Below are 16,318 nucleotides of genomic sequence, written 5' to 3'. Positions count from 1 at the left end.
CTCTTTTTTCCTTTTTGGCTGCATTTTTTGCTTGTTTAAGCATTCTCGATTGTACAGCTTACCACTACTGTGATTCTTACCAGTTTTCATTGGCATGTACAAACATCAGTAGTCTTCCTTGATATGCTGTGGAAGTGCTAAGGTTGTTCTTTCCTTTTAGGAAGGTTCTGGCCAATTCTGTGAAACCTTCATGGTCCCATTTGATTTCTGATGTCACTTGGAGGGACAGGAACCCTTGAGGACCTTGGAAAACCACACAGTTTCTCCCTCATTGGAGACAGATTATGGCAAGTCCTTGCATCAAATATTCCTTTGAGATTGCTCCCTTTTCCTGCCCACTGAGCCACATATACAGAAATAAACCAGGGCCTATCTTATACTGGCCCTGTCTGTTTTCTTATCCCAGGATATGACTGAGCATATTCTTCCTTGGTGTCACTGAAATCAGTGGCAGAAGGTACATGCTTTCTAGGCAAGGTATGGTCTCCTTTGTTAGAAATTATGGTGAATCTCAAATACAAGAATTAACAGGTTTTAGTATGCAGTATTCATTTGAACTGAACTTCAGTAAAATTGTATTAGCACAAACTGATAGGATTTTCCTTAAAACAGAGTGTTTAAGCTTTGTTCTTGACAAAAGAGCTGGACTTAATATTTTGACTGGACCCTGGATCTAGGTATAAATAATGACCTCTTACCTTAGGTCAGAAAGAACCTATTTTACTAGTTTAAATAGACATTGTCTGCTGTAGGTCTTGCAGTGTTTGGTCTAGATTGGTATTAAGAAATTATTTGAGCATAGCAGCCCAATCTAGTGTTGCTGCAAATAATTTATCAAGTAAATTGCTTTGGTGCCTGTGAGGAAATCCACAAGTCTAATTTTATTTCATATGCAGGAGGGTCATTTGAAGTATCACTTTAACCACAGGAAATTCAATCACTGTAAAGAATGCTAGCAACCTTTTATTGTGAAAGCTTCCTTTATATATATATTCATAGGCTAGAAATCTGAAAACATGCTGAATTTTTTTTTTTGTTTGTTTCTTAGCAGTAGTATTCAGAAATCCCATTCAGAAATCCCAAAAGTGAGTTTCTCTAGTTGTTATAAAACCCAGTTTTGGGGGTTGTCTTGCCATTTAACATCATTATGTAGCAAACCAATAGCAAGAATGTCTGAACATGAAATGTCTGAAAACCTAACTCTTCAATCTTGCCACTTACTGCCTATTGAAAGTACCTTTGGAAGGGGCATTGAAAACCTAATTCTCAGGTAGGACTGGGCAAATCACTTCTTTAGCACTCACAGAAACAGTTAAGTTTATAAAATAGTATGTTTATTCCTGTGCAGCATTCTCAGCCTACAAAAGTGAGACTTGATGTCCAATTTTACAGCCAGGCATGAGAATTGGTTCCTGGATCTGGGTACATTATTTTCTTAGTGTCCTAAGCAATTAATTGGAGGTGTAGGATTACTCTTGATTTCAATTTTTATTTTTAAAATTGTTATTTTCTGAAAAAAATCTTGAACCTTCCATTCTCCTCACAGTGCAGTATTACATGACTAATAATTTAAACACAGGGGGGAAAAAGGAAATTCAGGCAGAAACTATAGAACCAAAAGACTACAACTGACTTCTTTCTGATTAGAGTGTCTTCAAAGTAGGGTTGATTATGCCTGATCCGGGATTTGTAACCTAAACAGTGACCATGAAAGTGACCCTGCAAACTCCTTCTGCACCAGTACCAAGGGTAACTGGATGGCAAAAGAACCCTTCAACCTACCAGAAAGTACTTTGCCAAAGCTTTTAAAGAGGAGGAGAGAGCTCAGTCACTTATTTACCCCTTTTCCAAAAATATGCAGAGGGGAAAATAAGGACCATGCAATCTTACCAAAGACAACCCAAGTTTAGCTGTTTTAAGCCTAGAGCTTTATAGAGTTAAAGTATTGTTTCTAAATATAGTTTGGTAGAAACAGCTTTTTTATCATATATGCATCACTTACTAGTTTATGAAGCATATTACGATGTGATTGCTTGAAACAGTAGGGAAGTGGATTTGATGACCCTCAGGTCCTCCCAGTCCCATTTCTAACTAAAATTTTTCTCTTTTATTGCAGTCCAGAAGATGGTGAAATTCATCCTGAAATCTGTAGATTATACATCCAGTTGCAGTGTTGCTTAGAAATGTACACAACAGAAATGCTTAAGTCCATATGTCTGCTAGGATCGCTGCATTTTCATCGGAAAGGTATTGAATTGCACAAATATACAGATGCTGATTTAAAAAAAAAAAGAACAGTCTTTTGGGGCATGCGTGGGTATTCATGAAAGACAAAGCACCAAACTGTAAAATGAACTATACCACTGAAGCTTTCTATTTCATTATCATCATTCTTACAGAAGTGTGTCATATTAGGCATGTATCACTAATGTCCTTATAATTTAGAAGGCTGAAAATTTTTTTAAAAGAGTGGTCCCAAACCAAAAGTTTTAGCTGTCATTAGTCAGATCAGTGAGCAAGCTATCTTAGTCATTTTATTAGAGTAACTGCTGCAAAATGAAAGGTTTTGAAAAATTTCAGTTCATGCATATCATGGTGTTTTGTTTCAGGTCAGGTTTCAACACTAACATGTGTTTGCTTTGTTATGAGCTTTATAGGAGTTACAGCCAGGATGCCCTGTGTCCATAGAATCATAGAATCGTTAAGGTTGGAAAAGACCCTTAAGATCATCGAGTCCAACCGTTAACCTATCACTGCCAAGTCCACCACTAAACCATGTCCTCGAACATCTAGCCAGACTGTAATTCCAGTCATGCTCAGTAGTCAGAGGATGTCAGTAGGACAGTAATTAAAATAGAAGGTAACAAGGAGCTTGACCTATAACACAGGCTGCCTAATGATTTAAAATCCCTTTAAAAGTCCCTATCTTCTGTTTGATACATCATTGTTAAATAAGTGTTACTCAAACTAAAGTTTTCTTTTTTTCTGTTCCCTTTGCAGCATAAGAGTTTGTTTTGTTCCATTATTTTGAATTTATGCTTCCAAAAATTACTTGCATATCCTGAATGAACCATTTTAGGGGCTGTCTAATCAAGTCACTGTGCTTGCCATTTACTTTACACAAATTCAAGCGCTCCAAAGTCTCAGATTATACTACAGACACAGCATTTGCTCCTCCTACTCTGACAAAGAAGGTATGAGAACACACAGATGACTTACGGTAGTAAGGAACTTCACCTCACATTTCATACTAACGAGCAAGTCTCTCAAATATTTTGGATGACTCTAAAGTATCATTTCCCAGGTGGGCTCCTAGGAATTGTGTAAGGTGATCTCTGATGGAGCTGACTCTGGTCCTGTGTTTCCAGTGCTGTGACGTCAGTATTTCAGCTGCTTTAGCCACGCTGTCTTTCAGGCTGAATCTACCATAGTAGTATCATAGAAATCCTGGTTCTCAATTGTCCTCCACACACAGTATGTATGTTTTGCCTCTTGTTGGCCCACATGTAATAAGCTACTGATGAACAAAAGGAGTAACTGGTATAACTTGAAGAGTTCTTTAAAATAAGCAGAGCAATTCTGATCACACTGATAACTGTACTGGTGTGAAAAATTTCAGTCTAGGAAAGAAACAGCTAAGTCAGCAGAAACTGATTACTTTAAGCATAGTGACCGTACTGAGGTATTTGTTGGGTAAGATATTTGAGGGCAAGTGTTTGGTGGAGCAATATGGCAGGGTTTTAGTACTAAACTGATCCCTTACTATCCCTATTGTTATTTATCCAGCAATTCCAGCTTATAGCAAAAGATGGATAAATATTAAGAGCATCTTATGGTTAAAAAGCTGCCCACCTTTATAAAACTAGATACTAGATTCAGAACTGAAATCTACCCCACAGAGTATGTTTACACACAAAGAAGATGTCCTTTCTTTAGTGAAAATGCCTCTCTCTAATAATTTCATGTTTGATTAGCCATCTACTGAAAGGAAGATGTAGAAATGCAGATAATTTACTGAACAGGTTACTCAGTAACCTCATTACTTTGTGATGGCACGCACTGATTGGGACTGTATTTGTGCTAATTGTAACTACTCTTTTCCCAAATAATATCTCAGAAGAATATACCAGGTAAAGACAAGACAAAGTTCTGTAATGAACTGTAATGAAGGTCTTGTAATTAACCTTATGTATTTTCTGTCACGCTGAAAGATCCCATAATGTATTTTTCACATCTAGCTATAGGATATAGCTAAAGCCAGTGATACTTTTTATTATGAAAATAAGAATTAGAGGTTTATAACTGCTCAACTGAGCTTCTCAGTGATTTTCTCAAGTTGAAAAGAAATATATAAAATATGAAGACACAGAATTAATAGAGCCATCGTATACCAAGATACCAGTAGCTGCTAAAATGAATCATCATTTTTAAAGACAGATTTTACTACACTTCTTAGCGTTGGCTACAGTTTACAAACCACTGTCTGTAATTGCGGAATGAAAGAAACTTGAGGTGACCTGAGTAACCCCAATGTGTCTGTCTCTCCTTTTTGCCTCTGGATGGAATCTACATGATTAACTTAAACTAAACATCAACCTATTAGATGTCTAAAGTTATATAAGATGAATTACATAAGATGAATTATATTTCAGGGTCAAAGTTTTTCATTTTTCCTTATAAAGGACTTCATTGCATTTGAATGTGTAAACATAACAGATAAAAGAGCTTTGCTGATTCATATATCTACATTAATAATATATTACTTTCATTGTAAGGAACTGTAAAATATTACTGTTATCATTGGATCATTATAGCATGACACTGTGGAAGTGCACATTACCGAAGTTTAATGCCCATACATGTTTACATAGAAACCATCAATTTCTTAGGATCATCTACAGATTTAATTGACTTGTTTGGTTATATAATTACATATATTAGAAAATGTTTTTTAAAATCCTAAATTGCAGATTGCAATCATTCTATTAGCTAGCTATGCAGCATTTGAGCAAGGCACTCATTTTTCTAATTAAGGGAATAAGCCCATATAACAAATCAAAGAAAAGAGGGGGCAGAAATTTTGAAGGTTAAAATGAACTGGAGGTGTTTTCCAGAGTTCAAAACATGCTTTAAAAATAGTTAAAGCTATCTTGTCAAAAAAGTACAAGGATTGAAGCTGGTAGCCATTTATGCTGAATTTGAACAAAATAAGTCTGCTCATGTACAGTTATAAGAATATATTATTCTTATGGTCCAGAATCAAGTGAACCTACTGTATTGTTTATAACTTGTTTGAAAAGAAGCGTACAACCAAGGAGAGGTAATTCTTGCTTTCAGTTATATACACATAGCTCTAGTCATTTTAATAGAATTTGAATATCTATGGGAAAAAATGAGTCTAGGATATATTAGATTCCCAGAATCTTGCAGTTTCTTTTATGAAATGGTCTCAAAGTCTTATTTTTTCCTGTGTCTTTTTCTAAATGATGTGTTTATATATGAATAATTTCTCAGAGTAAGATGCAAAATACTTTAATGCTTGTGACCTACATATTGTTTATTCTTACCACAAGTCTACTGGGAAGCCTTGAAGAAAAAATTACAGTTCTATCACTGTAATTGAGATGTGTGGGCCCCATCTGACATGTATAAACATAGCCGAGGGCAGAAGGATACCAGCACTAACCAGAGTGGTAGGTACCTGAATACTTAGGTAAAAAAGGGAAGAATTGAGTCTTATGGGAAAATCATGTGTACATACTATGGACAGAAAACATTAGGCTTTTGGGAATGGTAAAAGGGAAATATTGCAGCCATTTTTAAAAAGGGTAAAAGAAGGACCCTGGGAACTATTGACCTGTCAGCCTCACCTCTGTGCCTGGGAAGATCATGGAACAGATCCTCCTAGAAGCTATGCTAAGGCACATGGAGGACAGGGAGGTGGTCTGAGACAGCCAGCACGGCTTCACCAAGGGCAAGTCCTGCCTGACCAACCTAGTGGCCTTCTATGATGGAGGGACTGCATCAGTGGACGAGGGAAGAGCTATGGATGTCATCTATCTGGACTTCTGTAAGGCCTTTGACATGGTCCCCCACGACATCCTTCTCTCTAAATTGGAAGGATATGGATTTGATGGGTGGATTGTTCAGTGGATAAGGAATTGGCTGGATGGTCGCATCCAGAGGGTAGTGGTCAATGGCTCGATGTCCAGATGGAGATCGGTGACAAGTGGTGTCCCTCAGGGGTCCGTACTGGGGCCAGTGCTGTTCAATATCTTCATCAATGACATAGACAGCAGGATCGAGTGCACCCTCAGCAAGTTTGCAGATGACACCAAGCTGAGTGGTGCAGTTGACATGCCTGAGGGATGGGATGCCATCCAGAGGGACCTGGACAAGCGGGCCTGCGTGAACCTCATGAGGTTCAACAAGGCCAAGTGCAAGGTCCTGCACCTGGGTCGGGGCAATCCCCGGTATCAATACAGGCTGGGGGATGAAGGGATTGAGAGCAGCCCTGTGGACAAGGACTTGGGGGGTACTGATAGATGAAAAGCTGGACATGAGCTGGCAATGTGCTCTTGCAGCCCAGAAAGCCAACCGTATCCTGGGCCGCATCAAAAGAAGCGTGGCCAGCAGGTCGAGGGAGGTGGTTCTGCCCCTCTACTCTGCTCTGGTGAGACCCCACCTGGAGTACTGCATCTAGCTCTGGGGTCCTCAGCACAGGAAGGACATGGACCTGTTGGAGCGGGTCCAGAGGAGGGCCACAAAAATGATCAGAGGGATGGAACACCTCTGCTATGAGGAGAGGCTGAGAGAGCTGGGGTTGTTGAGCCTAGAGAAGAGAAGGCTGCGGGGAGACCTTATTGCAGCCTTCCAGTACTTAAAGGGGGCCTACAAGAAAGATGGGGATAGTCTTTTTAGCAAGGCCTGCTGCGACAGGACAAGGGGTAATGGTTTTAAACTAAAGGAGGGTAGATTCAGACTAGATATAAGGAAAAAATTTTTTACGATGAGGGTGGTGAAACACTGGAACGGGTTGCCCAGAGAGGTGGTAGATGCTCCATCCTTGGAAACATTCAAGGCCAGGCTGGATGGGGCTCTGAGCAACCTGATCTAGTTGTAGATGTCCCTGCCCATTGCAGGGGGGGTTGGACTAGATGACCTTTAAAGGTCCCTTCCAACCCAAAGCATTCTATGTAAATTCAAACTGAACTCATTCCTGCATTGTTGGTACATCAGAATGATACCAAATCACAGGTAACCATGTATCGTGTATCATATACCATACAAGAAGTTCATAGTATAATTGTTGTTTTTCCAGTATGTTTTGTGAAAACAACATATATTTCCTTAAAATAGTACCTGAAAGCCTGTGATAGCTTATGTTACAGATTACAAAAAGAAATCCTCGATTCAGTGAAGGGATTTTTATTTTATTTGGCTTTGTTTAAATTACATGCTATTTAGAGTTTTGAAGGAGAAAGGAAGGATTGTTTAACTGATGTACTACAATCTCAGCATTCTATTTAAAGACTGGTAGATATGTGTAAGTAAGAGGGATAAGATGTGAGAGAGAAAAGAAGCACACAGGTGTGGAGAAATAAGCACTTAAAAAAATCCAGAGAATCACCCATTCTCATGTGGACACTGTGAAGAGGACAAAATGAATAGAACAAAAACAGGCATGGAAGGAGGAAAACACAATTTCCACCATAGACTTCTTGTTCCCATTGCATTTTCCTTGATAATAATATTTCCAGTAAGACAATATCTGAGTTCTGCAGATCCCAAGTGTAAGTCAGGAATGAAGTTCATCAGACTGTTAGCCATATTTGCCACGTTTCTTTTTCACTTTCTGCGTGATTCTTTCCTATTCCCCTTTTTATGTTCTCTTCATTTACTTTAGCTGTGATCTAGAGCTTGTGCAATTATCCTTAATTGCCAGGTTAGAAATCTAACTGATACAAATCCTGCCTTCTTTTTGAGATGGGTTCTATCAGCTTTGTCAAATTCTGTTATTCCCCTCAAAGATCTTTCCAATTCATCTGCAGTGAAATCTAACTAGCTCTGAGGGACCTATAATAGATTTTTTTTCATTACATAAGTTTCTCTGGGAAGCAGGTGATGACTAAGAGTAGGTGCATAGAGTAGCATGACAGAAGCAAACACAGAGGTCACCAAAGAAGCAGTAAGGAGCACAACAGGTGAGGAACATAAAGCACAGTGATCATAGGTGATGTATGTAGCCTTCCTGAACTGATCATTTTCTACTCTCTTATTTATCATCACTCAAGTTGGATCTTTGGCATTATTTAATTCAATGAATTTAATTTCATACCAAAGGCATTTTCCACTTAAAGAGATATGCTGAATTAGAGGCTAGAAGACAAATAATACATCAAGTTTTATATTAAAATTTCACAGTAAAAAGAGCCTCTGTCTAGTCAACTGGCAAGAACAGCAACTGAATGTGGACACCTCTGAAAACACTGTGTACATGATCAAACTCCAACTGAAATTAATGAAAGTCTTTCCACTGAATAAATTGAAAGTAAAATTTAGGGTTCATATCCCTATTTTAAGAATGTAATACAAAATATATCCTTACCCCCACTAGAAGGATAAGAAGATTAAAGAGCTTTTGTTTCTCTACAGTCTATGTCATGTAGTATAAATGTTAAGCTTGTCATATACATTATTCAAGCAAAGCCTTTATTATTAGCTGACTAACTGTTTTCAAGTGATTGAGCAGATGCTCTGAAATTCAAGGAAGGCTTCATGAATTGTTCACAATACAACAGAATTACTGGTAAAGAGCTCTTTTCAGTTAAAAAGAAATCTGTGCCGTTCATTCTGCTAAATCTGCAAGAGATGATTGCCTTTGTGCTAACAAAAAGAACGTTACAGTCTCAGTGCTTCTGTTCTCAAGTTGGGAAAAAGAACCTTTACTGTTATTTCATCTAGTATTGTTATTGCTTCCATTGAATCACACTTCACATCCCTGAAGGATGCATCTATTGATACAAAAATTCACGGCTGCTTCTCCTCACAGTCTGAATCCCCCCCAAGGGAGAAACGGAGTATTCAGAGAGTCCTTTACTGACTTAAATCACTGCAACATCAGAAAACTATTCACCTTTTATTTTTCCTTTTGTTGGGGTAATCTACCATTTGATGGGTTAAAGTGGCTCACAGAGGCATCTTGCTAAGCAGATGTTATCAGTGGATGCCAAAGTAAGCAGCAGAGAAAGGACACAGGACATCATTCTTTTATAGATGATAAACTTGTTATGTCAAGTCATGCCATCTCTTGGAATTGTTAGATGACTTAGTTGGGGGGGAAGCAGGGAAAAGGGCTTCCTATTGACTTTAAAGGATAATGAAAACATTAAGGAAATATCCTCTGTAGTATAAGTAATGTCTATTTGACATTCAGACAAGTAGCTAAGAAATATTTTTTTCAACAAAGGAATAATTTACCAGAATAAAACAGTTTAGAGAACCTGCCCCAAAAGAGTTTATTAAGATCCAGGAATTTCTAGTTTAAAAAAAAAAAGGTTACAAGCCTGATAGCTGGGATACTTATTTGTGATGTGGAAAAGAAATTGTCTTGATACAAAAATTCACGGATGCTTCTCCTCACAGTCCGAATCTCCCCAAGGGAGAAACGGAGTATTCAGAGAGTCCCTGAAATGAAACTCAATAGCAACGAAGTTACTGTTAAGCAGGTATCCTTTATTGCAGCGCTGGGCAGCACTGGGGATTCTCCACCATAAGTGCTCCACCGATCTGGTAGACTTTCAGAGATTATATACTATAAAATCCTACATATTCACAGGATTTCCGAGAAATCATTTACATAAACATGAGATTTCCTGGAACTTATTAACATATGCAAATGTCCGATCCGCATGCGCAGTCGTCTCCCGTGGTGGTCTTCAGGTGGTCTTTGGGGGTCTTCAGATGAAGGCTCGTAGTCTTCTTCACTGTGTTCGCCGATTGACCTTTGCTTCTGTGCAAACTCAGTCCTAGGATCACGTAAACGGTGTCCTTCAAGGCGGCTGTTGTCATTCTTTTGTGACCTCCTATCTTCCGTGCATTTGTTCTCCCAAGGCCCAGTTGTCTGGGATGGGATTATCCCGGAGCCCCCTTATCTTGCAACCATTCTAACTACTCTCTAAATCCCAAAGGCCTTTCTTTTGTTTAGTTAAGTGACTAAGATATTTAAAATATCCTCCTTGCCCCTAGGCTTTAATTCTTTCAGGAGGCATTTTGATGCAGTGGCTTTGTCTATCTTGGCTTTAACCCTTTCAGTCTACAACCTTAGTCTCTAGTGTCCCAGAAAAATGGGCTAAATAACTACTACTCTATTAGCTGTTCTTGTTCTTACTGTTCTTTGTCAAACCTTACAGGAAGTACTCAGGTTTGTCCTGATGTGAAAATTTATCAAATTGCAAAAATTGTGAGATGAATAAACATTTCCTACTCAGCTCCTCATACCACTAGTTTAAACATTGATGTTGTTTTCTCTATTTTTAGAAGGCTTTATTTGTTTCTTTCTGAGAATTGTTTACTCCATTTTGTAAGAGACCTAAGAGGGGAAAAACTTTAATTTCTCAATAACGTGTCTGGGATGCACTACAATTTGAAAATTCTCATTTAAATGATGCTCACAAAAAGAATTTGTCCCATCCTGTACTTGGTGCCACCGCTCTACTTGCCACTGCAGAAAAGGAATACCATCAGACAATCCACAGGAGGTTTTCAAGGATACAAAAAAATCCCACCAGTACTTAACTGTCTTGCATGTTCCGCTATCATGGCCCACATTCTTTATTCCATTGTCTCCCTGACAAAAGCCCTGGCAGATCTGTCATGAAGTCCCCACTCAATTCCAACACTGCATTTCATTTTCATATAGTAAGCATGAATTAGGCAAGTGTAAGCATGGAAATTCAGAATATAATGCATATTGGGCTGTGAATGGTGGTGACTATGTATTGCTTTTAAAATCATCAAGTACAAAACTGCACATTTTTGTCCTTTGTTTTCCCTTAGTATTGCAGTAATACTAGGAGACATGGATTGCAATGTTCTTTAATGCCAGTTTTTGAAGTTGCTTTCAGAATGTATGCTCTAGTTCCCAATTTATTTTGTTCTGTTTTGTCCTCTGGCTCTTATTTTGTGCCACATGTGAGCCACTGGAGTTTAACTGAAGCTCTTCATAATACTAAGTAAAATTCTAAGCTCCACACATGCCTGCATGGGATTTCTCTTAGTTTTGTTTGGTAGAAGTAACATATAGCAGCACTCTGATTAGCAGATTGGTGTGGTCTGCTCTTTTTCTGAACAGTTCTTACTCAGTGCAAGATCAAGCTCAAAACATCAATGATATAATCTGAGCATACATTTTAATTAATAAATAATGGGGATACATGTTTTGTTTAACTGTTTTAAAGGAAAAGAGCCTTGTGCCCCATCCAAGATCCTAGATACTAAAGTGGAGGAGAGTTCCAAACTACCTATTTTAGAAGACACGTCATCATCACCAACAGATATTCAACAGCATTTATGGCAGGTTTCTACAGATATTGAAAACACTGAAAGGTATGTATAGAACTTAATTTCTGTCTAGGGTTTATTTAGTCTTTTCCAATTAGGCAGTCAGTATTGCTACTATAAAAGGTGTTAGTAAATTAAATAGCCTGTTAACATTTCTGTTACATTTAACATATCTGAGAGCACCTCCTAAAAGAAGGGCAGAGAGAAGTGACAACCTTACCAGAGGGTAATTGTCAAAAACAAAGGGTAGGAAATTATAGTACTAGCAGGCCAGGTCCTCTAAAAGAGGCAGCTTTTGTCTCATCTTAAGTGGTTATTAATTTGTACCTGAAATCTGCTGGCCTGTGGTTCTGCATTCATAAATCGAAAGCACAGAATCTAGTTCATGTCAGTTGTTTCTGCCTGCCCATAGTTATGAATGTGGAAGCCTTAGGAGGGGAACATCATCCACAGATATGTCAAAGTGGACTTCTCTTACCCTCTTAACTGTGCAGTTGAAAGACAAAACTGAGACCCTTTAGTAGGGAACAATCCTGATGGCCAACATTTCTTTGCAAAAAATGCCTGTTTTGATGGCTTTGTATATTAAGTTGCTGCTGAGATTTTAATGGTTACCATATTTATTTATATAAAGTTCTGTTCTACTGAGAGAGTAACTCGGAGAATAAAACTGAGCAATAAGAAAGTCATGCTGCTTCATTTCTAAGAACTATTTTATATGTAGATGAATGAGGCAAGAACACATTGTTTTTAAATCCTGAAAGCCTTAAGACATTACAAGCCTGCACACAAAATTGCTGGTCTGCCATCTATCTGTAAAACAGGAATCTTTTTGCAACGTATGGCCTCTCTCAAAACATATCCATATATAACTTGCTTTGTGAGATGATATTTTGTTATCATAGTTTCCATCTTCTGCCTTTTAGCAAATTTCATGCCAAAGTCCTCTTAAGAGGGGGTAAGAGTGACAGTGCTGTTTCTAAAATTTGCACTTAATGTGCAGGGAGCTTATGTGACATGGATTAGCTACGTGTATTATAATTTCCTTATAAACAATGAAACACATTCATGGCACAAGCTACAAAATGCTTATAAGGGGTATTAAGCCAACATTAGTACTGGCTTGTGCTAATTTTAAGGCGTATTGTGTATTTTGCCACTAGGATCACATTGTGCCCACCAACTCATTTAATACTCAAGGGCCAGAATAGATCATAAATTTGGACTGGATGCTACTAGTTAAAATCAGACTGGCTTAAAAGTGCTCCCTTATTAAATCTACTGCCCTTTATTTTGGTATGCGTCTTCTGATACATGTATTTGAACCAAATGCTTGCCCGATAGATTTTTCTATTATTTAGTTTGGTTTATTGCTCCATTATTTCAGCATATAAAGCTATACTGTGAGCCATTCCCCATTCAGTCTTCAACTGCTGTTCTACTGTATCATCTCTTTCAACTTTTGTTTCCACAGAGATATGAGAGAAATGAAAAACCTTTTAAGTAAACTCAGGGAGACTATGCCTTTACCACTGAAAAATCAAGGTAGGTTTTATATTTTCTTCATGTAAGGAAAATTAAGACAATTAAAGGTTTTACCTTCCATTAGATCTGAAAAATATAGGGTTTTTTGGTAGAAATTACAAAAAGAAAAATCTAGGTGAAGTCCCTTCCCTACTGATTCAGTGGAGCCAGAATTTAATAAGTGAACTTTGTCCTCTTGAGTTTCACATGAGGCATTCTGGAAGTTTATAGATATGATATGATATGATATCTATAGATAAAATAATAGACTTTTCCTGGTGACATGAAGGCAGCAGCACAACTAATTCCCTGTGTCAGGAGGCTTTCTTTTTTCATAGGTGATGAAGGTATAAATTGCACAGACTATGATAGGGATCCTGCTGAGTGATGTGGTTTGCTTTACCCCTGCAAGGCTTGTAGCTTCTGTGATATGACACACCCTATGCAGAAGAGATACTTGCCTTGAGACTGCTAACAGCTTGCTCTTCCCAGTAGCCAGCTATGAGGCACCCTATACAAATGCACAGGGGACAGGATCTCCACCCTATGCGTGTATTTAGCAATGGGCCTTCATTTTGTGGCCCAGCAGTCTTAAATACTCCACATCTACAGGGACTCTCTTCATGTGAACAACATTAAAAAGATAATTGTTTTCCTTTTTTGTTTCTTCTTGATAATATGTATTTCTTAAAGGCTGTGTAGTCCTTGCACACTGGCAGCTGATGAAGTATGCCTAATGTGTCCTAGATCTTGTCCCAAGTAACTAAGCAGTCTAATGTTCATCATAATATGGTAAAAGATGAATATAGAATGGATGGGTGTATATATGTCAGGATGGCTTGATAGAAAACTATTTGAAAGAAGAAAGGGAATTGCTTATGATACAGATGTGCCATTACAGACACTGGAAAAATGCCATAAAGTCTGTGCCTAGCCTAGAAGAAAGGAGCATGGTGGAAATAAGGAAAGAAAAGACAAATTTAGGGGGTATAAAGCATATACCAACTTGAATTTAGAACAGAGAGAAAGGCATACAGAATTCTTCTCTGCTGTCTGGTGTCTACACCACCTTCAACACTGGCCAGAAAATTGCTGATCACCTGTGCAGCAGGATGGGAAACATGTCAGCTAGAGTTGAAAAGCTCTGAGACATGCCCCAGGATCAGGGAATCATAAGTGGTGTTTTTGCTGCTCCCACAGACTACAACTGTGATCATAGTTTACAGATGACCTCTGAGAATTGATGCCTCAAGAATGGACAGTCATACTTATTATTCATACAGCACTTAAATTTTTTTAAATATTCCAAGACCTTTAATAAATTAAACCTAGATAACAGTGTAAGTAAATAGGACAAACAAACAACATTATAGGTAATTAGTATAGAATAGAATAGAATAGAATAGAATAGAATAGAATAGAATTAGAATAGAATAGAATAGTTTAGTTCAGTTGGAAGGACCTACAATGATCATCTAGTCCAACTGCCTGACCCCTTCAGGGCTGACCAAAAATTAAAGCATGTTATTAAGGGCATCGTCCAAACGCCTCTTAAACACTGACAGGCTTGGGGCATCGACCACCTCTCTAGGAAGCCTGTTCCAGTAGTCTGGACTGTAATTTTTACATTTATATGAATTATAAGCACGGTTTAAGAGAATGATTATGAGATGACTGAATGCCATTGAATGAACCAATCTTTACAAGACCTGATCCTGCTTTCAGTTAAATGAGTGTTTTGCTGTTGATTTCAGTGACAGCCAGAAAGGAGGTGACTGTAAGCCCACGAAAGCTTTCCATAATGTTACTGACTGCTCACAGACCTGGTTTTTTTTGTATGGAATTCTCGTAAGTGACAGCAGGAAAGTTACTATGCTAAGAAATTCAGAACTCTTACCTATGTTCTTATAGTTAAGTATTTGTATTACAGTAGCATCTAGAGCCTACAATCAAAACTAGATCCCTGATGTAACAAGAATAGGAACATAATGAGGCATAGTTCTGAGCCTGAAACCATGCCTGAAGATGGCTCAAATTCAAAGTAAATTATAAAGATTTTTTGAGATAGTTCGCCGACAGTGCATGAGTTAACATAAGTATAGGTAATAATTTATAAATTTTGTATGAATTTAAAAGGAATTAATATACCAGGTAGAAAGCTAACCAGAAGCAGGGTGAGCATATTGTGCTAACTTTCCCAGACAAGTGCTTTTAGTCTTCATATGCCAAGATGTTCCAATGTTGGAGTTTTAAATGGAAATTCTCACTGATGTGCACAAACGACCACTCAATAATATTTTTTTCATCTTTAAATTAAGCCAGAATTTAACCTTAGGATCAACATTTCTGAACTTGCATGTCTTAAAGATCTCAAACTATTTATCTTTAGGTTTTATTTGGGACCCTAATATTATTCATCCATGCAGGAATATTTTGGCTTAGGTCTCCCAGTACTGAAGGTGTAATTTTCTTTAGGTTTCATCATTGAACTGGCATTCTTCTTGCCAAAATTTCTATTGCATTATCATGGAGATCCTGATAATTAATATTTTAAGACTCTCATATACAAAAATATTTATTATTATTTTTATTATTTGCTCTATGCCTAGAACAATGGGATCTACTACTTGATCTTGTAGGTGCTGTTAGGACACATAAATGATATAAAGTCTTTTGTGTATGTGCATGTGTACATGCTGTATTAAAATGTGGGTTTTTCCATCACAGATGATAGCAGCCTCCTAAACTTGACTCCTTACCCATTAGTAAGAAGACGGAAGCGAAGATTCTTTGGACTGTGTTGTCTTGTCTCAAGTTAGAAGATTAGATTTAGAAACACCAAGAAAATCATAACTTTGATTAAACCACTATCATTTGACCATTGAAAAGATAAACATTGCTACTTTTGATTATAAAGTATATTTTCTACACTAGCCTATTGCTTTTTCTCTTCTTCTCCATCCTCCTTTTCAAAACAAGAGTTTTAATAGTCTAAAGTTATGGTGGTCAAGAACCAGCTGTGGAATAGATCTAGCATAACTAAGAATGTTTTTAAAACTTTTTAAAGTATGTTTTGCATGCTTACTTTCAACCACTCAGAGTAAAGACACACAAATTATGGATAATAGCTCATTTTTAAGTCTTTTTAATTGTTTGAACTACAGCTAAAAGTTTGTGCATAGTACAGTACTCTTATTAGTATCATATTGAAATACTTGATCATATTCTAACA

General features: G+C 37.6%; 1 protein-coding gene across 2 annotated transcripts in view; it reads left to right on the top strand.

Annotated features, from left to right (window-relative positions):
• Positions 1 to 15,905, top strand: part of LOC309602049 (regulator of G-protein signaling 7-binding protein-like) — a gene marked incomplete at both ends in the record, with an annotated part of 41,649 nt that extends 25,744 nt beyond the window's left edge. The window contains 4 exons of one of the 2 annotated variants that reach the window (XM_082335350.1): positions 2,117 to 2,247; positions 11,460 to 11,607; positions 13,037 to 13,107; positions 15,814 to 15,905. In XM_082335350.1, the coding sequence (XP_082191476.1) occupies positions 2,117 to 2,247; positions 11,460 to 11,607; positions 13,037 to 13,107; positions 15,814 to 15,905 (442 nt within the window). Of the gene's footprint in view, positions 1 to 2,116; positions 2,248 to 11,459; positions 11,608 to 13,036; positions 13,108 to 15,813 lie in introns of those variants that run through there. The other variant, XM_082335351.1, reaches the window with a different exon arrangement.
• Between the last annotated feature and the right edge of the window lie 413 nt (positions 15,906 to 16,318).

Source organism: Platalea leucorodia, assembly GCF_965183815.1.
Source record: "Platalea leucorodia genome assembly, chromosome: W".
Taxonomy (NCBI): domain Eukaryota; kingdom Metazoa; phylum Chordata; class Aves; order Pelecaniformes; family Threskiornithidae; genus Platalea; species Platalea leucorodia.
This window is presented reverse-complemented; position numbering and strand designations above follow the sequence as displayed.